The sequence below is a fragment of the Crocodylus siamensis genome, chromosome 2 (genome assembly GCF_052110815.1).
Source record: "Crocodylus siamensis isolate JL-2025a chromosome 2, ASM5211081v1, whole genome shotgun sequence".
Classification (NCBI taxonomy): domain Eukaryota; kingdom Metazoa; phylum Chordata; order Crocodylia; family Crocodylidae; genus Crocodylus; species Crocodylus siamensis.
Window position 1 is genome coordinate 161,964,521 of NC_143396.1, and position 27,342 is coordinate 161,991,862.

At 41.8% G+C, this 27,342-nt stretch overlaps 1 protein-coding gene across 3 annotated transcripts in view; it reads right to left on the bottom strand.

Moving 5' to 3' along the window:
- SLC4A4 (solute carrier family 4 member 4) overlaps positions 1–27,342 on the bottom strand; it is a 312,036-nt gene that overhangs the window by 88,145 nt on the left and 196,549 nt on the right. For all 3 annotated transcript variants that reach the window (XM_090031969.1, XM_090031970.1, XM_090031968.1), the window contains exons 9-12: positions 13,792–13,879; positions 11,742–11,896; positions 10,953–11,066; positions 7,717–7,891 (exon numbers count right to left, since the gene is read on the bottom strand). In XM_090031969.1, the coding sequence (XP_089888095.1) occupies positions 7,717–7,891; positions 10,953–11,066; positions 11,742–11,896; positions 13,792–13,879 (532 nt within the window). The remainder of the gene's footprint in view (positions 1–7,716; positions 7,892–10,952; positions 11,067–11,741; positions 11,897–13,791; positions 13,880–27,342) is intronic.

Consider the following 27,342-nt stretch of genomic DNA (forward strand, 5'->3'; position numbering starts at 1 on the left):
GTACCAGTACATGCACACAACAGTCTGATCATCAAAGCCATGGTTGTGTCCTCACTGGATGGGGAAGGGAGATTCAACTTTTCCACTATTGTGTGCTACTGGAATAAGCAACTTGAGAGAGACCAGGGGAAGAGTCAGACACTGGGAATACATTCTCCAGTGTAATGACTTAAAGCAACAAACAGCACTGATCTATTTCTTTCCCTTTCCCAGTGAAGAGAAAGAAATGGAACTAGTCCCGAGTTAAAGAGGGTGGCAGACTTGTTCCATTCAGTTTTTGCACTGAAAATCAAGCCACAACTGACACCATCTACAGGTAAACACAGCATTCCATGCTAGAACTGAGATTTCTATACACTTTCAAAAACCTGGAGAAGCTATTTTAAGGCTTGCCCATACTCCCTAAAGATACAGTGGAGGAATCTTATTAACAGCAGAAACAGTTTGGGAAGTAACACAAAAAGTAGGACAGGATGGCACCTTGGAGACTAACTGATTCAAAGAGGTATGACTGGCATGAACTTAGAGACTAACTCATGACATGACCTTAGAGACTAACTGGTTCAGAGAGCTTTCACAGACAATAGTGATGGAGCCCCAGTATCTGAGAAAGTAGGCTGTTGCCTATGAAGCATTATGCCATTCTAGACCTGTCAGTCTCTAGGTGCCACCCTGACCTATCTTCCCTTTGACTTCAAACTAACATGGTTAACCCACCTCTCTTGCACCTGGGGAAGTGATATACACTTCTACTATAACAGCATTTTTCTAACAACTTCCTAAATCCCCTTTGTGACTTGGTTGGGTGCAAAATTAATGTAGAGGGACAACTGATGTTACTACCACTACGTTGCCTGACACTCCTCGGAGCAGGGATAGTAGCTGATTCTACGCTAGCTGTCCCACCAATCCTGCCACTGGGAGGAGTACAGTGGTGGAAGAAGGCTTAGAAAAATGGTAGTTCAAACAAAACTACACCATATATGAATGCTATGGTCACTAGATCTAGAGCAGCGGAGGCCAAACTGTTTTGCAGAAGTGCCACAAATCACCCCTACGCTCCCCCTCTCTGAGTGTCATTCCAATCCCCTTCCCTGCCTGCTCTGATTTCTGCTTCCTAACCTGTGTCCCTAACTGATTTGCTTCTCTACTTTTTACTCTCTACTCTATCTGCCACTATTCCACCTGACTCCTCTCTGATCGGTTGTGTACCACACACAAAGGCTGCCCCATGCAACTTTTGGCACTCATGTTATAGTCCAGCCACCCATGCTTTAGAGGATGCAAAGGGGTGAGAGACACATTTAGAAGTTAAATTCACAGTCTTTGAGAACAAATATCAGACGGGCAAGAAAAAAAACATTCCTGGGACTTGTTCATGACTTGTTTTTTGCTTCTTCTGGAATTTGATCATCATTTGTTACATTTCAATTATGCTTGCTGAAGAGCTGCTGGGTTTCTAAAACAATGTATTTAACTACATGGTACCAACTGGTGTCTTTTTAAAAATAAGAGTACATCACTTTGCACTTAAAACCATGTTGTCTTTGTATATTTTGCCTTTCTACAGGGTGTTTTTTCTGTCCCAGCAAGAGAAAGGTCCTAGCTGGGTTACCTCCAATGCCAGGTAAACAGCAGAACAGTGCACTAAATTATTTTCTCTCTCCCTTCTCTTCTTTTTCCCTTTGCACCTTCCCTCATGTGCGAAGTCTTGGCACTCAGATTCTCAGCAATGCTTTTGAAAAACAAGATTCTCATGTTCATCAAATGATTTCCAGATTCAAAATCTGAGGAAGGCAGTATGTTCAAATATGAACACTGAAAGGTTCATAGGGTTGTTGGAAGAATAACTTTTAACACAGCATGGAAGATATTAAAAGAAATGTATTTATACACCATTTTCTGCACCTGGCAGTTGCAATATTGTGAGAGATAACAGAATGTTCCTATTGGGCAATAAAGACTATCAACTATTCTTTTGAAAACCTACTCTGTTCTATTGTCACTTTGTTTCAATGTCTCACAGCATGGGCCTCTGGAGGCACAGGGTTGTGTAAGGGAGGGGCAGCAGCAACAAGTAACAGACAAATCTTTTGTGAAGAAAAAGCAGACCCAAAAGTAGGCAAGAATGCATAACAAGGGGATATAGACAGCCCGTTAACTGCAGCCACTCAGCAGCTTTCACCAGTGGGTCCGTACGGAGGCCCAGTAGATAACCTTCTGCTAATGGAAACTTCAAAGAAAAATGCCAGGGAGAATTCCTTCCCCAACTCCACTCTGAAAAAGCAGGCCTTAAGCTGCTAAATTATTACCCACTCCCCATCACTGTGGCAGTACAGTGAACTTAGGCAAAGCATCTCAAGTGCAGGCTTCTCCATGTGTCCTTATTGAATTTCAGGGCAGGCAATTCTTTTTGGATCATTTTCTATCTTTTGTCCTTGAAGTCTACTGTGGTTGTTGCTGCTTTGCTTACTCAAGAGTTGTTATATTGCTTTAGAAGCACCCTTCAGGTATTTGAACCCTGTTTTCAAATCCCCCTCCTCAGTCTTCTTTTCTCCATATTAAATAATCTCATTCCCTCCTTTCCTTGTAAATCATGTTTCCTAGAAATCTAATAAAATTTCTTGTTCTCCATTGGACTCTGCAAATTGTGTGCGTCTTTCTTGAAGTGCAGTGCCTGAAACCGGATGCGGTATCCCAGGCAAGGCATTACCAGTAACAAATACCATATTTAATCAAATATAAAATGAGGGGTTTTTTTCTCCAATCAGCGTGGGGGAAGAAGGAGAAAGCTCCTCGTTTTATATTTACATACAAGAAAACCCCATTAAATACAATGTCCATCATTCAACTGCTGCCAAAAGTGGCCTGTGTTTAGTTATGGAAACTATGAAGCCAATTAAATGCAGCTAACATAGGACATAACTATAAATCACATGGCATACTGGGCAAGCATACTGCTGGGAATCTACATTTTTCTTTTCTTTTTTTTTTTTCCTTAAAGAAAATAGTTCGCGTTCCAGGTCAAATTAGCCAGATAAGTTTCCAAACCTTTGAATCACTCAGTACCATATGTGGCCCTATTACAGACAAATATCCTCCATTCCAGACCTTCAGCCTGGGGCTTCAGATACTTCCAAATCTCTTGGCAGGCTTCCTAAATGCAGGCCCAAGCCCAGAGACTTTGGTTTCAGATTTCCCCAAATTTCACTTGCCCTCAGCTATATGGCTGAAGGAGCAAGCTAGGGAGGAACCTCCCATTTCCATAAAGTCAGCATGTAGCCAAGATCCTCCCACTGGAAGCTGGCCAATGGGAAGCTAGCTATGAGGCTGTCATAGGGAGTCCACATGCAGACAATGGTGCACTCTCCACTACACAGTGCTATTTTAATTGCATTACCTTAGTCATGGTATTTCCCTTGGGAACCTACCACTTTTTAAAATTATTATTTTATTTTTAAGGAAATTTTTTCAAGTCCCAAGTCAAATCACCCAAATCAATTTCAAATCGTGTGAATCATTCAAGAACTATATGTGACCCTGCTACTGGCAAACATCCTCCACCCCCACCTGGGGCTCCGGCTACTTCCAAATCCTTTGGTGGGCATCCTACACGTGGGCCCAGGCCTGGAGGGTTGGGGTACAGATGCCCCTGAGTTTTGCTTGCACTCAGCTGTATGGCTGTAGCAACAAGCTAGCAAGGAGTTCCCCATCTCCCTAAAGTCAGGATGTAGCCAAGATCCTTCCAGTGGAAGTTGAGGTGGGAGGCTAACTATGAGGCTCTCAAAGGGAGTCCTGTCCACATGCACACAAGGGTGCAACCCTCCACTAACACAGTACCATTTTAATTGCATTACCTTGGTCAGAGCACTGGCCCCTGACGTGTTTGTGATTTTCCCCTGCCAGTAGGAAAACCGCCTTGATGGTCATGGTATTTCCCCCTGAGAACTGACCACATTTTTTTTTGTATTCCAGGCCAAATTAGCCAAAACTAATTCCAAATCCAAGACTCCAGAACCATAAGTGGCCATACTACCAACAAACATCCTCCACCCACAGCTAGGAATTCAGATGTTTCCAAATCCTTTGGTGGGCATCCTACTTGCTAGCCCAAGCCCAGAGGCTTGGGGTTTGGATGCCCCCAAGTTTTGCTTGCCCTTAGCCATAAGGCCCTTGGAACAAGCTAAGGAACCTACCACATGGATAGGTTAATTCAGTACATCTGAATCAGATATATAGTAGTACCCATTGAGAGCAGCCTCCTTCAGCATTTACTCTTTTAAAGTCATGGTGAGCCACTATGTTGCATAAATGTTGACTTCTGCTTCACTCCCACAGCTGAGCAGTGCCTTTCTTTGCCACTTCCAATGATTCCTGTTTCCCAGCCCTAAATGTTTGGCAAACGTTACCAAACGGCTCCTCTGTCGCCCCTTCTGTCAGCCTGGCACATATGATTATTGTAGCCCAACCCTCCATGAGGTGAAGCCAAATCAGGTTACCCGATGCCTTATCTGCATATAACATTTCAGAAGATCCCAAGACTCATGACAAGAACACCCAGTTCCAGTCATGAGTTAGGAGGGGGGATGCTAATTAGCAGATCCTTTATGTGAGATTTCTAGAGTATACACAAATACTGGGCAGAGCTGAGCTGTGGAGTTACCATGGCTTGAAACTGTTAATTCTGGTGAAGCTCATCCTTCTGAAATATATGGTAAATCATGAGCCTTTTGGCTTTGGACTAATGTCATGCATAAATCTGTCTATTGCACTGTGGGCAGGTACCCATATGAGAGTCTACAACAGCCTCCCAATGGGAGGATCTCTGCTATACAATTTAGCAAGAGAGACTAGGGGGCATCTGAACTCCAAGGCTTCCAGGCTTGTGGCTTGCATGTAGATGCCTGCCATGGATTTAAGAGTATCTGAAGCTCCAGGATGAAAAGTCTGGGACATAGGATACTTCCAGTGGTAGCATCACACAAACTTGAAGGACTGAGGCCTTCTCAGTTGCTATAATTTGGAACTGATTTGGCTAATTTGGCCTGAAATGTGGAATTATAATAATAATAAAAAAATTTCTATTACATGGAAGTAGGTACAAAGGTGCTGCTTAAAAGTGTGTCTATGAAGTACCTGTGCTAACATTGGCAGCACTTTAAAAAATGATAACATGCATCAATTCTGGATGAACTAAATTACTACAGGCATGTTTATTTCAAAGTCAGTGTTTTCACATTTGCCCCGCACTTCCATGTACTCAGGAAGAACAAGGTCTGCCAATAAGGGGGGGAGGGGCTGCAGGGGGAAAAAGCATGGGTCACAGAGAGCAAGAGGGCCACAGGACTCACCCCCCCGATTTATTTTCCCTGCTGTAGCAGGAGATGGACAAATTCGAGGCAAACCTCCAATAATTAGGTTCTAAACCCGGAAAATTAAAACTAAATTATAAATTTTCCATACACAGAATCTAATTATTGGGAAACTGTCTTATATTTGTATAAATACAGTAGAGTAGAAGGATCAGTTCCCTTGGCTTTCAAGTAATGCTGTTATTAATACAGCCCAGTGTACTCTTGGCTCTTTTTGCAACAAGAAAACACTGCTGGCTCATAATCAGCCTGTGGTCCCCTGTAACCTCTAGGTCCTTTTCTGCAATACTACAGGTTGGCCAGTCATTCCTCAGTGTGTATGTGATTGTTCCATCCCAAGTGCAGGACTTTACATGTGTTCTTACTGAATTTCATGCAATTAATTTTGGACCATTTTTCCACCTTATCAAGGTCATTCTGAATCCTAATCCTAATCCTGTCCTTCAAAAAGCATCTGCAACGCCACTCATCTTGGTGTCATCTGCAAATCACTAAAGTGTGGCTTTAATTCCATGTTCCAAATTATTAAGAGATATTAAACAATACCAAACCCAGACAACTTTCAGTGGCCCAGACCCAAGGCATTCTCATTTTCTATTTCCCATTATCAAATTGATATACAGACTTAGCAGAAGGTCAGCCTTTGAAGTAAATATAGAAAAGAACAAAGTCTGATGAACTGCAGGCTGATTAATTTTATTATGTAATTCATGAGGGGAGGGAAAGTTAGAGCCCAATATGGGTAGCCCTTTTTCTATAGTATGAATGTAACTTAGGGTGCGTGTACATGTTGCCATATGGCGATGTTGCTATGGCACTGTGCTTTAGTGTTTCCTCTTAGAAATACTAAAGCACAGCACAGTACAGGTGATTACATTGCCATACCAGCATGTTATACAGGAGGAGGGTGCCACTTCAGTGATGTAGCTGGCAATCACATGTAGACTCACATAATCACTACGTAGGGTTCTTAGGCACTATCATGGCAAGTTAAATTACTGTCCAAGCCCTCAGGACTGTGGTACTGACATTAGTTTTCACTGAATCAATTATTTAAAAACAATGTGTTTTATTCAGTTTTAAAAACCCAAAGGAGTATTTTAAATGCTAACTAAAGAATCTACCAAAAGTAGTGGTATCTTATAGACTAGCTTAGTCTATAAGAATCTTAGTTTATAAGGACATTTATACATGTAGTCCACAAGGTGGGGGTGCTTTAATTAGAAAAGCCCAGAATATCACATGTATCAGCATCCCAATGCTGAAAAATGGCAATGGAGACACTTTAACTAAAGCTAATTGAATGAGCTTTAGTAAAAGCAGTCGCCCCCACCATTTTCAGCACTGGGACGCTGATACATGTGACACTAGAGTCTGCTGGAACACAGTAATTACCATACTTCACCAGACTTGATTAATCAAGTATACTCTGATGCGTTGTAATTACAGTGAAACAGAACAGCCTCGATGCACATGTATAGGTGTCTTAAGTTGCCACTCTGCTCTAGTCTCTCTGCTTAACTGCAGACTAACATGACTAACTACCTCTCTCCACTAAGGAACCTATAGTAATGTATCCTTCTTGTTCTGTTTCTTAGAGCAGCAGTTGTCAACCAGGGTTTTGCTGCTGCGCATGGGGGGACCCCCTGTGTTCCTCCCGCTTAGGGGACTTTCTGCTTCTTGACCAGCCACCAGGGGTACACCAATCAAAAAACACATTGTAAACCCCTGTCTTAGAGCATTGAGCCAAATCATGAATACTTTGCTTTCATCCTTAATCATACAAAATGCCCATTGACTTCAGAGAATTTCTGAAAGTAAAATAAAGATTCCAGGATTTAATCCTATCATCATCATCTTTATTATAAAATTAATAATTCTACATAACTGGCATTTTTTCTGCAATGTTTCACACCACTGTGTGAAACACTGCACAGCAGTATTTTTTTGAGATAGGCCAATGTCCAAACACAGTACAAATCAGCTCTCTTACGACACTGAAAGTTTGAATCAGAATTACTGCATCTAATTCAACTTAAACAATAGCAACATAAAAGCAAGCAAGTAGATTTGAACAGCTCCAATAATTTTTGATATAGAAAGGGCAATGATCCTACATCCTTTCTTCTCTTTCTCCTATTTTTCAAATACCATAAATGCTTGCAGTTTCTAACAGGACAGAAGCAGGCATAAAAGCATAGTCAATTTTAGTTATAGAAGCCATATAAATCTTGTGCTATGTAATCAGTCTTTGTAAACTGTCCATCAGCTTCCATCTTACTGTAGATGTGAGGAAGGGGATGTGGACCAGTCTTAACTGTAGACTTTTGAAATGATAGCTAACCTGCATGTTGTCTGTAGCATCACCCAGCAGTCCTCCAAACGTGATAGCATTGGTTACTGTGGCCAGATAGATGAAGAGAATGGCTGAAAGTGCTTGGATATTTAAAGCATCGTAGAAATCACTGGCAAAGAAAGGTGTTTTCCTCTTTATATCTTTGAATAAGCCACCACAAAATCTGAAAAAATAAGTTGAGCAAGAGAAGAATCATGTAAAAAGCAGTGAAATAATATTCATCCAGAGGAACAATAAACCAGAAACATTACTGAAAAATGAAAGGCTATGCAGTCCATCTGAAAAGATATGGATAGGGACCTATCAAATAAATGGCAGAAGTGAGGTGCGCTGCAGCTCCTTTAATCTTGCAGGGCCCCTAGCATGATTGAGCTCCTCCACCACTGATTGGTGAAAGGGCTGCACTTGCAGCTCACTTTGGATCGGCAGAGGCAAAAACTGATGTTTTAAATATGGCATCATTTTTGCCTCCAGCTGCTGACTGGCTGTGGGGCCCCAGTGTCCCCAGTGCTTGCTGCTGACCCAAGGGGAGGCAAAAACCATGGTACGTTTAAAATCGTGGGTTTTGCTTCCCTGCCAATCAGGAGGGAAGGGCAGGGCCCCTCTGCCGATCAACAGCAGTGGGAAGGGGCATGTTCCCCTGCCATTGACTGGCAGAGGGGCCGCACTGTTCCCTCCTGATTGGCAGGGAAGTGAAAACCATGCTCTTAAATATACTATGGCTTTTACTTCCTGCTGGTCAGCAACAAGCATTGAGGCCACCAGGGCCCCTCAGCCAATCAGCAGCTAGAGGCAAAAAGGGTGCCATATTTAAAACAGCAGTTTTCACCTCCCTGCCAATCAGAAGCAAGCTGTAAGCATGTCCCTTGACCGATTAGTGGTGGAGGGGCATGCAGGGGAACCTGCAAGATTAAAGGAGCTACAACACACCCTATTTCTGCCATGAATTTGGTAGGTCCCTAAATGTGAAATATTGGTCATTTCTATACATGGGATAACAGATCTGCTGAATAGAAAAATGGTTCAAATTTGTAACCAGAACAAGAACTGGCAGTACAAAATATACAGAAAACGGCAAAGGCTGGTCATCGGTGTATGCCACTTCCTTCTTTCAGATGACAGTGGAGCTCAACTTTGTAGGGAAAGGGAGCCAAAATGTTTCTTTTAAACACCCAAAAATGGAACACAATTTGGTTTATAGGAATTCCACCAGGAGCGTTCCACAGATAAGCAGGTAAGCAGCTTTCCATTATTAAAGGTGATTTTGTCACAAATACTCACCAACATCAATCACCCTAACGTCCGCCTGGAAAGCTAAAGTCTTCCCTCTTAATCTCTCACATAATCCATCTACAACTCTCCCTCACAGGCATTACAACCACAGGGTTAGAAGGGATTTCTTGGCTCATCTAGTTCAACTCCCAGCACAGATGCAGGATGTGCTATTCTGAAGCCATCTCACATGGTGCAGTATCCGCCATCTATCCTCCACACCACATGTTCACTGTTACAAACATTGTGTATTCCGTTCTTCAGCAATCTAGACACTGAATATTAAGAGGTGTAGTGGGCAGTCACACTGTATGCTCATTTCTGCAAATGCATTCCTTGCCATTCATCGTAACTCTAACTTCAGGCTCTGCAGTTATTTTTTTTTTTTACATGGAATGTTTTAACTTGACCAATACCTTGACAATATCCAGTCTTGGAATCTCAAAACACTTTACAAAGTGTCATGGCAATAAATATTAGTAAAAGCATGAGACCATAACCTCAAAACTTGAAACGTTACTCTTACTTCCCTCTAGTCTAGAAACATTGCAAGTTGGGTAAGAGAAGGGGATATCTAAAACTGTTCTAAACTACATCATCTCAATCACAGTAAGACAGTACATTGAAATTAAGTCACTGCATTGTGCCCTATATGGGACCAATTCTGCATTCTGGTAAAATGTATTGATTCTGTGTCAATCCTTTGAAACAATGGACTTACTTGGCACAGAACCAAAGAAAGAAAGAGGGAATTCAGGCCTCATTTATCACAACTTGCTCTTTTTCTAGTTTACTCTTTTACAATCATGGGAATTTTTTGAAAACAGAATCTCTGTCTTATGAAAAAGTTACAGAGTTCTTTAATAAACTTTTTTATAACCCGACAACAACTGAAACATTTTTACAAGTCCAGGTGGAAAATGTAGCTGCATTTTAAATATACATATCTCATAACAACCACAAGGACAGCAGCCAATACTTTCTAAGTGACATATAATGCTGGGTTTTTCCATTTTTTAATGCCTAATCTAATATACCTGGAAGGGGAATCTGATTTACAGATGTAAAGTGCTCAAGACCTTTCAAATTGCCTTAAGTAGAGCATCTAAAGCCACAGGTCATTTCTGAAACTCTGAGCTACTGTTTAGGTCAGCAGCATCAAACATATGGCCTGTGGCCCAGATCCAGCCTACAGATCCCTACCATCTGGCCCCCCGTGTTGTCACCGTGTCTGATCAGTCCTACGTATATACCCATGGCATGGGGCCAGTGTGTGAGCTGAATTTGATCGGTAAACCCACTCTCTCTCCCCCATCCCCCTCTCCCAACATAACTGATCCAGTAACTGTTCCAGCTGGTCTAGGACTCCCACAGTATGTGGTGCGGATCCCACTATGGCTGGAATAGGTGCCACGTGCAGTGCAGTCTGGCTGGAGCAGCAGCTATGCTGCACTTGGTGGCCACCCCAGCTAGACTATGCTACACACAGCTCCCACTCTGGGATATGCACCACACATGACACCCACTCCAGCCAGTCTGGGACCTGCACAGTACAGGTCCAAGACTGACAGCAGGTGTCATGTGTGGTACAGATCCCATAGCTGTTGGGACAGAAGCTGTATGCAGCACAGTCCAGCTAGGGCAACCACCATATGTAGCGTGGTAGCTGTGCTTCATGCAGCACCAGTTCCGGCCACATACAGTGCAGGTCCTGAACTCGCTGAAGCAGCTGCCAATCATATATGTTGGGGAAGGGGAAGGCAGCAAACAAGAGGGTCCATGAGTCTGATCTGGCTCATGGACTGGCCCCAGGGGCCAAATGAGTGATACCCCAGATTTAGGTGTACCAGAGAAACAAGTAATATTCCAAAAGGGAAACACACTAAAGTGTGAAAAGATTCAAAAACACCAGTTCCTCAGGCTGCATGGTTACAGGAAAGTTTGTCACTGACCTGCCAGTTCGCTGTAGCTCTTCACAATCACCGTGGCCACCACCTCCATGGCCCCCATCATGCGGCGTGTCTCCATTCATCTGTACATTCTCACCACCTGAATACATGTTTTTCCTAAGCAGTAAGAAAAAATGAAGTGAGGAGTCAATGTAGCTAACAGCAGGTTCACAGAACAAAATCCACCTTGTGAAGCCATCACACAGTGCATATGCATGTCTTCTTCTGTGTTGACAAAATGGTGGCATGTAAAAGAATGCTGCTGCCACACGAAGAGCTGCAATGGCATGCTGAGGGCAAGGGGTTAACTCACTGAACACTGGAAGCACCAAAAAAAAAAATCCTATATTGAGCCTAAACACAGTTACAAATGCCTTATTACCTTAGAATGAGCTTTTTTTTGTCCACATAGTTTGTTGGTACAAAGGCAATGATGTGGAAACATTTCCCATGAGACTCTTAGCAAAGACCTGAAACTATCTATAGCAGAAATCAACATTCTTAGACAGTGGTGTCAAACAACCTTCTGGCAGAAGAAAACGGTGGAAAATTTAATACGAGAGAGATAAAATTCACTCATCTACTTTGCTCTGCTCCTCTCCATGCCCTATTTACATACTCTACTCATCAATTCTCATTGACCTGCCCATGCTATGGCCCACAGCGATGTATGTTCAGGTGTTCATCCAATTAGATCCTGGATATTCCCTTTATTTCCCTATAATTAGCACATCTATCTCAGGACATTCAACTCCATTCACTGACACAACCCACCCTGCTGCAGCCCATTACCTTTTATCAGAGGAGGGGAGAGACTTGGGGGGCTCTATCCTGATAGCTGGGTCCCACTCCCCAGGTGGAAGCACAATGACTTCATCAAGAAACTCATCAATTCCAGCAATCAGGTCCTGCCTGTCTTTGGCTTTATAGGCAATGTCATGAAACACCTGCAGAGGAAGCAAGACTCTCTGTAAGGCTCCATCTCCAAGAGTTCAGAAACAAACAAGCATTTTTCCAAAAGAAGTAAAAGGGTTGTATAAGAAATAAAAGACCCAGTACATTACCAAATAAATGTGTCAGTGCTGCTGGTGATAATGACATTTTAACTCTCAGAGTAGAACAGGCCAAAATATTGAACAAGAAGGGTTTCATTTGAATCAAACCTTGCATTAAAAATAACTTTAAAAATGACTGCTTTTAAAATTATAAAATATCTTCATTCATCCCCCCAATACATTTTTGATAAACAATGAGTTTCAGTAGAGTTCTAACAATGCTTTAAGGAGAGAGGTGTGCAGGGGGAAGAGAGGGAGCTGTTACAATTCTGCCAAAATTTGTCAAGAAAACAAAACAGGGTCAGTTTTTTAAGCCTGCAAAGCAGAAACAATATAAACACTTTCATTTCAATTTTTTAAAATAATACATCTTCAGAACAGTTCTGCTTATGAACAAGTCAGTCAGTGGAAATGCAAATGGCAGGGTGACAGCCAGTAGTTGAGATACACAGAGGAAAAAAAAGATTCCTAAAACTGATTTTTCATAAATATGTCAAAGATTTCAGTGTGCAAACTGGGGCAGGAGGTGCAAACTAGCCCAGGGAGGCCATGGGAAGAAAAAGGCATTTATAGGAGGAGAGCGAGGACACTTTGCACAGAAAAAGAGGTGGTTGTTTATAGCAAAGCAGATAGAATAATGAAATCATAGAGGAGCTGGAAGTAGTCAAATAAAAGTACCATATTTACTCACATACCACATGCACCTTTTTCTAAAAATTTGCCATCTAAAATTGGAGTATGTGTTTTAAGCACACAAGCTGATTCCACAACGGAGCAGAGGTATGGGGGTACTGGAATGGCTACTTGGGGCAGGCTTCCTCTCAGTCATGTGGACGTGGGGTGCAATCTGCCGCTCATCCAGAAGCTAGAGATTTAAATCTATCAACAGCCTTTACCAAGTGATAGGAGCTTTTGATTAAGCAACCAAAAGTTGCTACCAATTTGGCAACAGCCATAAGATGCTGACACCTCCAGCTTTGGACTGAGCAAGCAAGGGAAGGAGAGTGAAGCTGACAAGTAAACTGCCTCTGCTCCAAGAAGCCAGAATTCAGCTGTGACTCTAGAAAAATCTTTTTTCTCCATTCTACCTTCTTAAAACAAGACGTGTGTCTCATTTGGGAGCATGTGCTATGCAAGAAATGCAGTAAAAGTACTGTAAGGCAACAGTTGTACAGAGCTGAAGGCACACATGGAGGAGGGGAAAAAATTTTGACTTCATGTGGAAAGAAAGCATTATATTGCATGAGTGAGGGCAATTATTAGCAAGTAATTACAAGTTACAAGTGGATAATGTAAAATTATTAAATAAAAGAGTGGTTCTGGGACACTGTGCAACACAAAAACAAGAAATGCTGGATGTAACCCCTTCCACAACAACTACCTGTTCTGTTGTTTCAGGTTACCTGTGATCTCAAAACACAAGCAAAGAAAAAGCTCTGTAGAGGAAAGCTGAAATGTTATCTCAGTTGTGTATGAAAGAATTACTGTTTACAAGGAAATACAGCAGAATTACAGGTACTTTCTAGTTCCATAGGTTTAGAGAATTACAAAGGGTAGATTATTATATCATTGTGTCAAAAATTGAATTATAAAGATAATCAAAAGATGACATCTCATGTGTGTATAGGTTTTCGCAGTCATGCCATGAGCACATATAGCCCAACGTACTATAGAGAAAGATGGCACCAACAAATTTATCACATAGCGAAGGAGAAGGAAAACTACCATCTAAGAAAGTGACAACAACAACAAAAACAACTGTACATGGCACATGTAAAGATGCCTACCTCATCAGACATCAAAGTGGCAATGGCTCGACCAATCTCATGATAGGATTTAGCTTTGCCCTTAGGACCCAGCAAAATGAATAGAAATCTGACCAAACATAAATAGATTGTTACCATTTAGAATAGTAAACTGGATCATTTGCTCATACATTATACCATAAATTTGGCTACAATACATTAAAAGGAGTGAGCATGGGGATTTGGCTGTAAAGAATTATATGTTACAAATAAGAAATGTAAGAGGCTATAAGATCACTTTCTCTTCTCTTGCAACACACGCTTTCACAAGACAGGACACAATCGTACACTAAAGCTGGATGTTTCAAAAGTTTTTAGCATTGATCGAAGTGCTCCCACCAAAATCAACAGCAAAGCTCTCAGAGATGTCAGTGACTGTAGAGTTGAGTTAGCATAGAGTACTTCTAAAAATCCCACTTTAAATACATACTAATGTAACTGCACGTCAAAAGGGCCACGAGGAAGATACAGTTTCAGCGGATGCATCTACATGTGCTATTAATTTGACAGAATACACTCTGGTGCAGTTCATGCCAGAGTTTATTGCTCCCAGGCACACTGTTTTCATGTGCACCTGGGACTGCAGCATGTTGAGCTGGCAGGAGGCCTGGGAGTCAGCCTGCCACTATCGCTATATCTGGGGGGAACCACTACCAACCAACAGGCAGCAATACTGGACATTGGGGGTAATATCATGAGCCATTTTCCCTGCCCATGTGAAGAAACATGCAGCTGTGAAGAGCAACATTTCTTGAGGCTATAAGGAACACCCATGAATCTGGTGAGCAATCCCAGATCAGATCGTGAGCCATGAGCATTGGATCTCTGCTCTTAAGTTTCTGTCAGGATAACTGTATCAGTTAGCGGTGTAATTCTTTTCATACTTCTCACCACGTCAGCACTGCTGAAAACTTTTCAGTGCATGCTAATGGGAGTCTGACACCAAAAAAGCTTGAGGTTGTGAGCTGAGGACTTTTAAGAATTAGGATTAGCAAATTCAGGCCACCAGTGCTGTGGTGCCAATGCACCTGTCTCTGCTGTGGGAATTATTTTATTTTAAACTAGATTTAGTGCTGCTAAATGTCTCCAGACTGCTGGTAGGACATTTACAGCAGAGCTAGGTATGGATAGTGGGAAAACAAACCACCTAAAAAAAAAAAACCCGACAAAAAAATCATTCAAACTGTGTACCTCACCTACAAAGGATTTGGGCCACATGTTAAGACCAGAAAGGCAGTTCAGTCCCTATGCCCAATCCCCACCTTCCCTATGTTTCCCAAGATGGAAGCCTTGTTACTTGTATCAGCAGCTTTACGATATGGCAATATAGTCTACAGGAAAAGGACTAAGACCATTGTGTAGACCAGATGGTACCACTCAGTGCCACTCTCTCCTAAGCTGGACCATACCCAAAAACTTTTAAATGAAAGGTTCCTTTAGTTAAATTCCAACATGGTGCCTCTACTACATAGAAGATACAAGGCAGCCGATGTGTTTACAATTTCCATTAAATTGGGAATTAATTAGGAGAAAAGCCCAATCTTCAGTGAATCTGCTATGCTATTCTGGACTTGAAGGAGAAATACTACAGACCCCACCACACACTGCATATATTACACAATTAACTGGTTAATCACACAATAAATTTAGACTGGCCACCCATGCAAAGTAAGACCAGCCACACATGCAAAGCAATTATTACAGCATTAAAATGTCCATCCAGCTATAAAAAGAGCCAACCAGCTATGAAGTTAGTGCTTGAGAATGTGTAACAATTGTAAAGTTGTTAAATCTGAACTTATGGCAGGGACCTTCAGAACAACATAAATCAAGTATGGCGTCAGGAAAGGCTCAAAAGGACCACTGACCTGACTTCATGTATAAGACAAACCAGAGGACTTACCTGGATCAATTCTTGTTTGAACAAGACTAAAGCACTTTTTAAATGGCATCTAGCCTTCATTAAAAATGGCCTCTAATATAGTATCCACCACACTGCTAGGGCAAGCTATTCTAAAAGCTAATTACCCTCATTTAAAATGTCTGCTTTACTTCTAGTTAGAACATGTCTAGTTTCAAATTCTTGCCATTGGACCCTGTTATGCCTTGGCTGCTGTATTTAAAAGCTCTCTAACATCAAATGTCTGTTCCCCCTGTGGGTACTTTTAGACTGCAATAAAACTGCCTCTTTATAAACTCCTGGTTATGTCAGGTAGACACAACTCCCAGAAAACCTGCTTTATAGTGAAAGATTCCTGAGTTGATCACTAATTTGCAAGACAGAGTCATTCATCTTGTAATGCAGTGGCCTGCAGTTCTTTTTTCCTAGAGGTATAATTATACATTTTGCCATATTAAAACGCACATTTGTTTGAACTCCCAGACCACTCTATGAATGACCCATCCTCTTCATTATTTTAACCCCAAATCTTTATCAATGCTGATTTTATGTTTTCTTTCAGGATACTGATAAAAGATAAAATAATATGGGACTAATTCCCACAGAACCTCAATTAGAAACACATCCAACTCAATGACTAATCCCTGTTTATAATTACATATTGAGACCTTCCTGTTAGATAATTTTAATCCATTTATTGCATATCATGCTGATTTTATATTGTTCTAGTTTCCTAGATCAAAGTGGCATGAAGTACCAAATTAAATGCCTTAAAAACATCTATCACATCGTTACCTTCATTGACCAAACTTGAAACTTGATCAAAGAAAGGTATCAATTTAGTTTCACAGGATCCATTTTTCATAACCACACTGATTAATTTTAATTACATTATCCTGTATTAACTGAGTCCTACATCCACCATTTCATTATTTTGTAAAGCACTTATGCCAGTTTGAGGTGCCTGTAATTGCCTGGGTCATCCTGTTTACCTTCTTTAAATTCCGATGCATCATTTGTTTCTTTCCAGTCTTTTAGGACTTCCTTTGTGTTCCAAGTTGTATTAAAATCAATTATAAAGGTCCTGAGTGCTCATTATCCAGCTCTCTTAAAACTTTTGGATGCAGGTCATCCAGGCCTGCTGATGTGAAAATATCTAACTTCAGTAGCTGCTATTCAATATTCTCCTAACACACTATGGAATGTAAAGTGTTTGAACATAATTCTGTTATACAGCTATATCATCTGTTTTTTTCATCCAGACAGAGAACTCAAATATGTATTGAACCTGGCTACATTTTCTGCATTATGGACAATTCTACCATTCCCATCTGAGTCATGGATCAATATTATCATTAGGATTCCTTCTGTTCTTAATATCCTTTAAAAAAATCTCCTTGTTGTCATTAACACAACTACTTTTTTTTTTTTTTTGGTGGGGGTGGTCCTTTTGTTTCCCTAAGCATTACTGAGTATCTGATTTATGTGCATCACTATTAGCTTCCTGTTTGCTCCATTTATTACACATAACCTTCTCCCCCTTCACAGCCGCTTCTACTTTCCCATTAAGCCAGGTTGCTTTTCTAATCAGTGGAGTCTTCTTTAGGCTCAAGTCTATTTGCATATTCCTAATTAAGATACCTAAACTACCCCTGATTTTAGTTCCATCAGCTTGACAGATAAAGGGGAAGTGAGCTTTAATACAGCATTCCATTATGTTGGAAGCAACACTTTTTTAGATAGGAAATGGTCACCTAAAATTCTTAGAAACACTGAAGGCATTATAGGTGCAGGGCAGCATGAGACTCATAGATTCACAGATTGTCAGGTTGGAAGAGACCTTGGGAGATCATTGGGTGCAGCCCCCTGCACCAAGCAGGAAAGACAACTGAGGTCAGGTGACCCCAGCAACGTGACTGTCTAGTCTCCTCTTGAAGATTTCCAGGGTAAGTGGTTGCACCACCTCTGGAGGAAGCTTATTCCACAGTCTGGACACCTTAGTTGTGAAGTAGTTTTTCCTAATGTTAAGCCTGAAACGGTATCCATGAGTTTGTGACCATTACTCCTAGTTTTCCCCAACGGTGCCCTGGTGAACAGTTGTTCACCAAGTCCTTGATGTATGCCTCTGATGTAGTGGTAAGCTGCTACCAAGTCCCGTGTCAGCCTTCTTTTTTTCAGGCTGGAGAGTCCCAGATCCCTCAGCCTTTCCTTGTATGGCTTGCCACGCAAATCTCTGATCATACGGGTGCCCCTTCTCTGGACTCTCTCAAGCTTTACCACATCCTTGGTAAAGTGTGGGACCCAGAACTGGACATAATACTCCAGCTGTGGTCTCACTAATGCCAAGTACAGTGAGAAAAATCACTTCTTTGGTTTTGCTGGAAATGCATTAATTGATGCATGCCAGGGTATTGTTAGCCCTCCTGGCTACAGCACCGCACTGCAGGCTTATGTTCATACTGTGGTCTATTATTACCCCCAGGTCCCTTTCATTCGTAGCGCTGGTCAAGTTTTCATTGCCAAGCCTGTAGGTGGGGAGAGGATTGTTCATCCTCAGGTGGAGTACTTTACATTTCTCGATGCTGAACTTCATCTGGCTCTGATTCACCCAATTTACAAGCCTGTCTAGGTCCACCTGTATCTGTAGCTTATCTTCAAGTGTGACCACACTTCCCCATAACTTGGCCAGTGAGCTCTTCACCCCTACATCCAAATCATTAATGAAGATGTCAAATAGCACTGAACTGAGCACCAACCCCTGTGGGACACCACTGGCCACTTCCAACCAAGACAACACATATCCATTCATTAAAACTCTCTGAGTTTTGCCCCATGGCCAGTTTCCTACCCATCTGACTGTCTCGCAGTTAAGCCCACAGTCTTCCAGTTTTCTCACAAGAATCGTGGGAGACCAGATTGAAAGCTTTTTGGAAGTCAAGGTATATAATGTCAACCTCCTCTCTCTTATCCAGGTGGCGAGTCCCTGATCATAAAAGGAGCTAAGGTTGGTAAGACAAGACCTGCCCATGATGAAACCATGCTGGCTGTCATTCAGAATCCTACCTTCTGCAAGCCTATTGCACATGGACTCCTTAATGAATGTTTCCAGGATTTTCCCTGGGGTAGAAGTTAGACTAATTGCCCTATAGTTCCCCAGGTCCTCCCTCCTCCCCTCCTTGAAGATGGGCACAACACTGGCCCTCTTCCAGTCCTTAGGGACCACAAGTTTTGGAAGAACTTTGCCAGGGGTTCTGCGATGACTTTGCCCAGCTCCTTCAGCACTCATGGATGAAGTTCATCCAGTCCTGCTGACTTACATATGTCTAATTTCTTTAACTGATCACACACCAGTTCTACAGCAAGAGTAGGAAGGTGGTCATTTGAACCTTGCTCATTCTGTACCATAGCTGGAGTGATTTTCCCTTTGGCCCAGTGAAAGACCAAAGCAAAGTCGTCATTCAGGAGGTCAGTTTTTTTCTGCATGCCAGTGACTAGCAGTGCTGAGTTGTTAAGCAATGGCCCCACACTCCCATTCATTTTCCTCCCATTCCTGACATACCTAAAGGACTTTTTTAGGTACGTATCCCAACATATTCTCCCAAAACTGGCATCCCTGTCATAATACAGACCCTTCCCCACCTCCTCCCCCACATACAACTAACTAAGTGTTGAAAGAGCCAGTCACCCTGTTCTCTATTGCAGGGGATGGCAATCTACTGCCTGTGGCCTGGATCTGGCTCAGAAAGCCATTAAATCCAGTCTGCAAAGCAAGGGGGCTTTGGCGGCATTCTGACAACATGGGCTTTGCCTGTGCCACAGCTAGGAGAAACAGTGGCAGCCACTGGGTCCCAGCACCAGCCCACCTCAGGCCTGAGATGTGTCATTTCATCCTGTCCTCTATTTGCTAGAGCACTGGGCCATAACTATTCAAGATCATTTGCTTCTAAATTGACTATGACTTAGAAGCAAATAATGCCAAGTCTTCTTTCACAAAGCGGGCCACTTCCCTCAATTCTTCCCAAGTAGATTATCACTATTTATGTTAACATTCTAAATAAATTAATCATCTCATGGGGTTTCTATAATACAAACTAGGTGATATTTATACCCAAATGCAATTCCAAGCAATCTAATCTACACAATCTATCACATATAAATCCACCCTCTATTCTAAGAAGGGCCAAAGTACCACAGCAATACTAGTAAGCTACCTTGTAAACAAGAGATTGCTTAACTCAGCTTGCTGCAAAATGACATAACCCTCACAGACTTCAGTAGTAGACTCCACAAATTTTGGTGTGGAATTTTAAGTCAACTTGTTAAAGGAGAACATCAAGTTGCCTGTGCATGTTAGGAGGAAAATTTTGAAAGAAATATCTGATAAATAACAAAAGTAAGCATGAGAACTGAGTTTTGTAGGCAAGTTTATATGTGGCAAAACAGTGATTCCAAAAAAGGGAGGCCTATCCTAAAATATTTGCATACTGGCTGCCAGTCTAGGAAGCAGGAGCATCCATACATAATGGAAACCGGCAGGCACAGCAGGAAATTAAGGAAGGTGAAAACTAGATCCATCCACAAACTGGGAGAGCACCCATCTCTCCAGAGCTGGAAAAAATGCCAAGGCAGTAATTCCACGTGTTAAAAGACAAACCTCTTTTCTATAGTATCTTATCAAGTGTCCACTCTGGGATTGTTTTCTGGCTTGTGTCTCTGTTGCTATTTACTTTGTTCCCTGGATCAACAGAGTGACTGCAAAGGTCCAGTTCATTATCTAATTTTCCACTAATTTTCAAGGGGTACTAGACAAGACCCCATCTAATGGTAAAAACACTACTTGTTACTGGAGAACAAAATACAGGTGAGGTGCTTGGGTGTTTTTCTACTTTAACACGGATACTGATCCATTTTGAGGCAGCTTTTCAATATATCCACCCAGTCACCTTCTCCTCTGATATGCAGCAGCAAGAAAATGTAACAGAGATATGTAGTACTTTGTTTCCAATAATTTGGATTTCCCAGGACACATTCCCCATGGAGGAAAGATTCCAACAAACCAGTCACTGAATCCCATCTGACATTATGATGAATTCCTGAATTACACAGATTGCACCCACACAATATAAACAAAAACTGAACAAAGAAGGATGGCCTTGTAGCTAAAGCAGTGAACTGGGGGTCCAGCAATAGATATAGAATTCCTGGCTCTGCCATAAACTTCCTGTGCAACCTTGACTAAATCACTTAATTTCACTTGAGGCTTCTTGGCATAACAAAGTGGTTCACAACCACTTTATTGATAACGCAAAATAACCCTTTCTTTAACATTTTCCATAACATAATCCTAATCCAGTGGTGGCCATTCACAAAAGGGGAGAGCTACACATCAGATTGTACATTAATTTTAAGAAATTAAGGAAAGAAATATTCCTCACCCACTTTAGGAGAAAATCTTCACTCAGCCACTGTGTCATTGGTATCAGTGTGATAACTAAGTGCTTGTGGACACTGGATTTAAAATTAATGTGCGAACAGACAACATGTTAAAAGCCTTATTAATACAAGTCCATAACAGGCAGATGCAGCACAATGAGAAATACATGTGATGCCTCATGAGAAACTTAAATTATAGAGAGACATTTGAATCTCAGTTGCACCTTTCTTTATTAACAAGGACAGTAAGATGATATAAGAATGTGGTCTTATTCCTTAAGAGTTTGCCATCCCTTGCTCTTTCCTTTTAAAGAAGGATTCTGTTTTCCTTTACAATAAATTAATTTCATGCCTTAATAATAGAAGCTTGAGGAAAAATAGAGGGAAAAAATGGATGGAAAAAACCACAAAACCTGGACAGAATGTTCTCTAAATAGGAAAACCTTTAAAAAATGTCCATGAAGAACTAGCTATTCTGCAACTAAAATATTCTAAAATCAAAGCAAATGAAAACCAGAGGAAAAGAGTTAATAACCAAGACAACTGAAAAAGTCAGCTTGTCGGGGTATTTCTATACTAATTTTGCTGTGCTCCTGGGGGGGCCACTCAACTATGCATGTCCACCAGCTCCTGCTCTGAGCATGCCAATTCCAGAAACAAGGCAGTGAAACCAACCTGCGGATGAACAATCCCCTGCATGCCTACAGGCTGGCAATGCCAATCTGGCCAGCACTATGAATGAAAGAGACCTGAGGGTAATAACTGACCACAGTGTGAACATGAGCTAGCAGTACAATGCTGTAGCCAGCAGGGCAAGTAATACTCTGGCGTGCATCAATTAATGCATCTCCAGCAAAACCAAGGAAGTGATTCTTCCACTCTAGACGGCATTGGTGAGATCACAGCTGGAGTGCTGCATCCAGTTCTGGGCACCACACTTCAACAAGGACGTGGAAAAGCTTGAAAGAGTTCAGAGAAGGGCTACCCATATGATCAGAGACATGCATGGCAAGCCATACGAGGTAAGGCTGATGGACCTGAAACTCTTCAGCCTGAAGACAAGAAGGCTGAGAGAGGACTTGGTACCAGCTTACTGCTACATCAAGGACATACATCAAGAGCTCAGTGAACAACTGTTCACTAGGGCACCCTTGGGGAAAACCAGGAGTAATGGCCACAAACTTCTGGATACTGTTTCAGGCTCAGCATTAGGAAAAACTTCTTCACAGCCAAGGTGTCCAGACAGTGGAATAAAGCTCTCTCCAGAGGTGGTGCAATCGCCTACCCTGGAAATCTTCAAGAGCAGACTGGACCTTGCTGGGGTCACTTGACCCCAGTTGTCTTTTCTCCTTGGTGCAGAGGGGCTGGACCCAACGATCTTCCGAGGTCCCTTCCAGTCTACATTCTTTAAGTTTATGAATCTATGACTGGCAGAGGTGGACTAGAAACAGGTAGACAGAGCCTGTCTGAAACCAATACGCTCAAGAGCAGCACAGAAGTGGTACAGACTTAATATTCCAATACCTTCTAAATAACCCTCACAAAATAAAATAGCTTGAAGAAAAGGAATAAGGATGACAGGGTGCAGAAGCATAACCCTTTCCCCACCTAGAGAAGAAAATACAGTCCCAAGTCAAAAAGCTTTGGTGGCTGCTTCTTCCAGTAAATTCTTCCCATCCACACATCTTGCTGTTGTTTTGAAAATGGAAGCACCAAAGCATCTCTAGGCCTTAGTTGTTGGGAACTATTTCCTTCTGCTCTCCATCTTTCAGTTTGCTGTTTAGACCATCACCACACACCAGCAGTATGGTGCCCTGATCTTACTTCCATTGAGGTTTGTCACAAGAGCATGATGGATCCAGCAGACCCTTTGAGTACTGATACCTTGGGGCCAACATCTCTGGGCGCAGACAGAAGTGCAGCTCCCCACTGCAACTGAGAACACTTTGCAGGATGCATTCTGAATTACAACAACTAGTGAACTTCTGTTTGTTCCAGGGGGGAGGGAAATCTAGTTGCTGGCTGCAGCCAGTTTCCCCTAGCAATAGCCCCTGGTCTCTGAGCGGGCTGCAAAGTTTTCAGAATGGGGGGGGGGGGGTGGAGCAGATGGAGCTCTCCTTTTAGGTGTTCCCCAGCTGGCCCTGGAGGGTGGGATGGGTGAATTGGAGTCTCCCCGCCCCCCACCCGTGTGCACGCACACGCGCACACACACACACACGTTACGGAAGACACTATGTTTTGAAACATCTTCTTATGACCTCTCATGCAATGAGGGGTCAGATTTGCACCCAATCAGCCATTTTTGAAGCGTTCCGCAGCTGTGCACTTGTGTTTGGTCATAGCTATCAATTGCTTTCTGTGACCAGGTTGGGTGAAAATTATCACTTCTGTCTGTGCCCTCTGTCTTCACTTGCTTCTGGGAAGCAGTCAGTGTACTTCTCCATGCTGAAAAACACATGGTAATTTATGCACTGTGTAAGAAGCAATGTTCGAATTGCCAGGCAAACAAATTTCCAGTCATATTATTATTAAAGGTGCACCGATACATTGGTTGGCTATTGGACTGGCACCAAGAGAAGGAGAAATCACATTGGCTTTTTTGGTTGCTGTAGGCAATCATTATGGCCATGTGCCTGGAGCACCCTAGCAAGTATAGTCTGGTCCCCACTCTGAGGCTGCCGCAGAGACATTGGCTGCATGTGGGCAGGGTAAGGCACCATGCTAAGGGCATTCAGTTCCACCGGGCACCAGGCACCTTTGCAAAAGGGGCTTCTCCCAGGTGGCTGTGGGAGCTCAGCTGCACAGAGACCACCAGTGCAGAGGCAGCGGCATGCTCTGGGGCTACAAATGTATCCGGTGCCACTGTCTGAACAAGGGTCTACTCCACCCACCTGAGAGAGCAGCATGGACTGCACAGAGAGAGGGTCTGCAGGTAGGAGCCATGGGCGAGAGGGCAACATGCACGGAAGTAAGGCAGTCACCCTCTTCCTCAGCGAGGGCCACAGCAGGCAGAGTGAGTGAGTGAGTGAGTGAGTGAGCGAGTGAGTGACACACAGAGAGAGAAATACAAAACAAACAAACAAAAGGGGTTTTTTTTTTTATGTCAGTAGTTTAAAATACCAAATGCCTTGCACTATTACTAAATATCAGTTATCGGATTGGCATCAGCCGACATGGTTGGTTAATCATTGGCTATTGGTATTGGCCAAGAAAATCTTTATCAGTGTACCCCTAATTATTATGCAATAGCCAGCAAGACCAAACTATTAAAGTTGAAGGGCAGTGTTTCCAAATCCAAATCCTAAAATTAGGCTTCAGACTAAGTTCAGGCTCCTGAAAATCACCCTGGTCCCAGGGCCAGGGGTTGGTTTTGGCTTGATTTTTTTTAAGAGGCACTAAGAATTTTCCACTACAATCACCAAATAATCCCAGTCAAAATAATCCACAAGCGGTAGTTCTGCACCTCCCAACACCTCTAAAAATTTGCCACTTTTATTTAGAAACCTAACATGGCTTGAGGACCCCAAGTCTGAGAACACACACTTGAAAATGTTGGCCATGATGTTTATCGCAGAATATAAAAGGCTAAGTATAAAGGTGGGGAGCAAACAGAATAAAAGAAGTTCTCCCTACTCCTTTTAGAACCTATGGGTGGCTGTACACATGCAGGATGCCTGCTCCGATGCTCTAATTATAACATGTTGGAGCAGATTCAATTAATCTAATTAGAATGCTCCAACAACCTCACCATCACATGTAATCAGCATCCCTATGTTTCAAAATGGCAGCAGCAAAATGCCTGCCACCACTTTGAAGAGTGGGATGCTGAATACACGAGGCACAGAGGGCGTTTTAATTAGAGCAGCTCTCAAAAGCCACTCTAATTAAAATACCCTCCCTCTCTTTCCCCCCCAGAGCATGTGTATAGATGCCCTATGAGTTTTCAAGTGCACTGTTGGCTGTGGAGAAAGATGAAAACAAATGGCTGAATGTTGAGACTGCCCATCATAACCTAACTGGGCCCTGGTTAGGTTATGATGGACAGCCTCTACATTCAAGAGCCAATGCCAGAATATGCACACCAATGATCTAAAAGTTCTTGGTACATTTCAAAAGCCGTAACTGTAAAATCAATGTAATGGACAGTCTCAACATTATGGGATTTTCTTTATTGGATTTCACAGGATGCAGCCATTGCAAATGGTTCCTCATTAGTCACAAATACAACCTAATGAGACTTCCTACTCTGATTATAGCTAGCATTTTGTTTGGAGGACAGCAAATGGATCATACTATTTTCAGGGGGAAAGTGACTTAGGATGCATTGTTTTGATTAATGCTCATTGAATAATTTTATGAGGTTAGTCAGTAATTCTACATCCAACTTCCTATTAGCAAAATAAAGGGTGCCTAATTTTACCTCTCCTGAGATAGTGAGAATTATATTTAAAAAAAATAAGTCAGATCATACTACAGACTGAATTACTGAAAAATACAGCATGAAATACATGCTGAGAAATCAAGAACAGTCATTACTAAAAATAACCCACCCTATTCCTTAAAAAAAAATTAAAGACAAAAATAGAAACAATTTACTCAAAGCTTTATTGACGTTCTTATTCTAGTAAGCCAGCAAAATTAATTCCAATAGACATGCAAGCTGCTGCATCATTAGCAAGCAACATGAACTCAGTATCAGCCAAATCAGATAATTTGTTTCAGTCAATATATACACTATTACTGACTCTTCATGTAATTTCAAGTCTAAAATTGAAAGTATACATTATGATGAAGCTCTACTAGATCAGAGATTCACAAACCTTTTATTATTGCATACCCTCTTCTAGACTGACCAGCTGCCCGTGTACCCCTGCCAGCATGTTTTATATTTTGACCCCTCAAATGCCAATTATTATAATAATGAAAATTAAATCTGCAGTTACACAATTTCTCCCGTGTACCCCTCAGAGATGTCTTGCATACCCCCATGGGTACGTACACCACAGTTTGGGAACGCCTGTACTAGATGATGGCAGGTACTTACTCATCATGAAAATGAACCATTTTCAAAACAAAGTATGATTAACTCTAGTGTTAGCAAGATAAGTTGTTAAGTTGTTTTATGACTGTCCTTATGAGGTACATTTAATTTATAGTTTACCATGTGAAATCTGAAATTTCCTAAGCACTGTTCAATTATTACATTTTAAAGTTCACGCAAGGCCAAAAGAAAAAGCAGTACTGCACTGCAATGCACTTGAAAGCTTGTCTAAATCTATCCCAACCAAGCAGTTGATCCAACAGAACAGGGGTGGGCAAAATGCGGCCTGGGGGCCGGATGCAGTCCACCAGGCCATTCTATCTGACCTGTGGGGCCTCTAAAAAATTTAGAAAACTAATATTTATCTGCCCTGGGCTGCCTGTCATGTGGCCCTTGATGGCTTGCCAAAACTCAGTAAGCGGCCCTCTGCCCAAAATAATTGCCCGCCCCTGCAAACAGAAAATATCACCCACAGAAATTCAGTGTTCACATAAAGTACATATATGCACACCAGTGATTTGAAAGTTCTTTGTACCTTTTAAATTCCATAATTACAAGCAATGTGAAATCAATTACAATATAAAACTCAATCATCTGTAAATTGATATTAACATATGCATCTTTCCAGATAATTAGCAATACCATATTCACAGTACAGAAGTATACTGTAAAGTATACTTACAGTATATTCACAGGAATATACTTTAAGAAATGCTGTAGATAGCAATGTAGAATTCAAAGAGAAAATTGTAAAGAAACTGCAGCTCTTTATGTCTGTAATTCTTTTTCATTGTAAATCTACTATGTGGCATGGGTGGCAAGTTTAATTTCATTTTAACATGTCTTTTCCATGTTAAACACTTTCACAGTTTCCACATGGTGTGTATAAAGAAATGCATAACACTACATAATGCTGCACATATATGTCCAAGGTGTTAGGCATTTTTAATAATATAGCCATCTACTGCATTGTTAGAGAGAGCTTAGCAATTACATATTTAAGACTTTATTGTTATGCACATGAATAGAAGCATAATGCTGATATCTCCTGTTCTGAGGATAATAGATAGAGCCTTGACCCTGCAAACAGTTGTGCATATGCTTAATTTTAAGCCTATAAGCAATCCCATTCACATGCTGAAATACAAATGCTATCAAA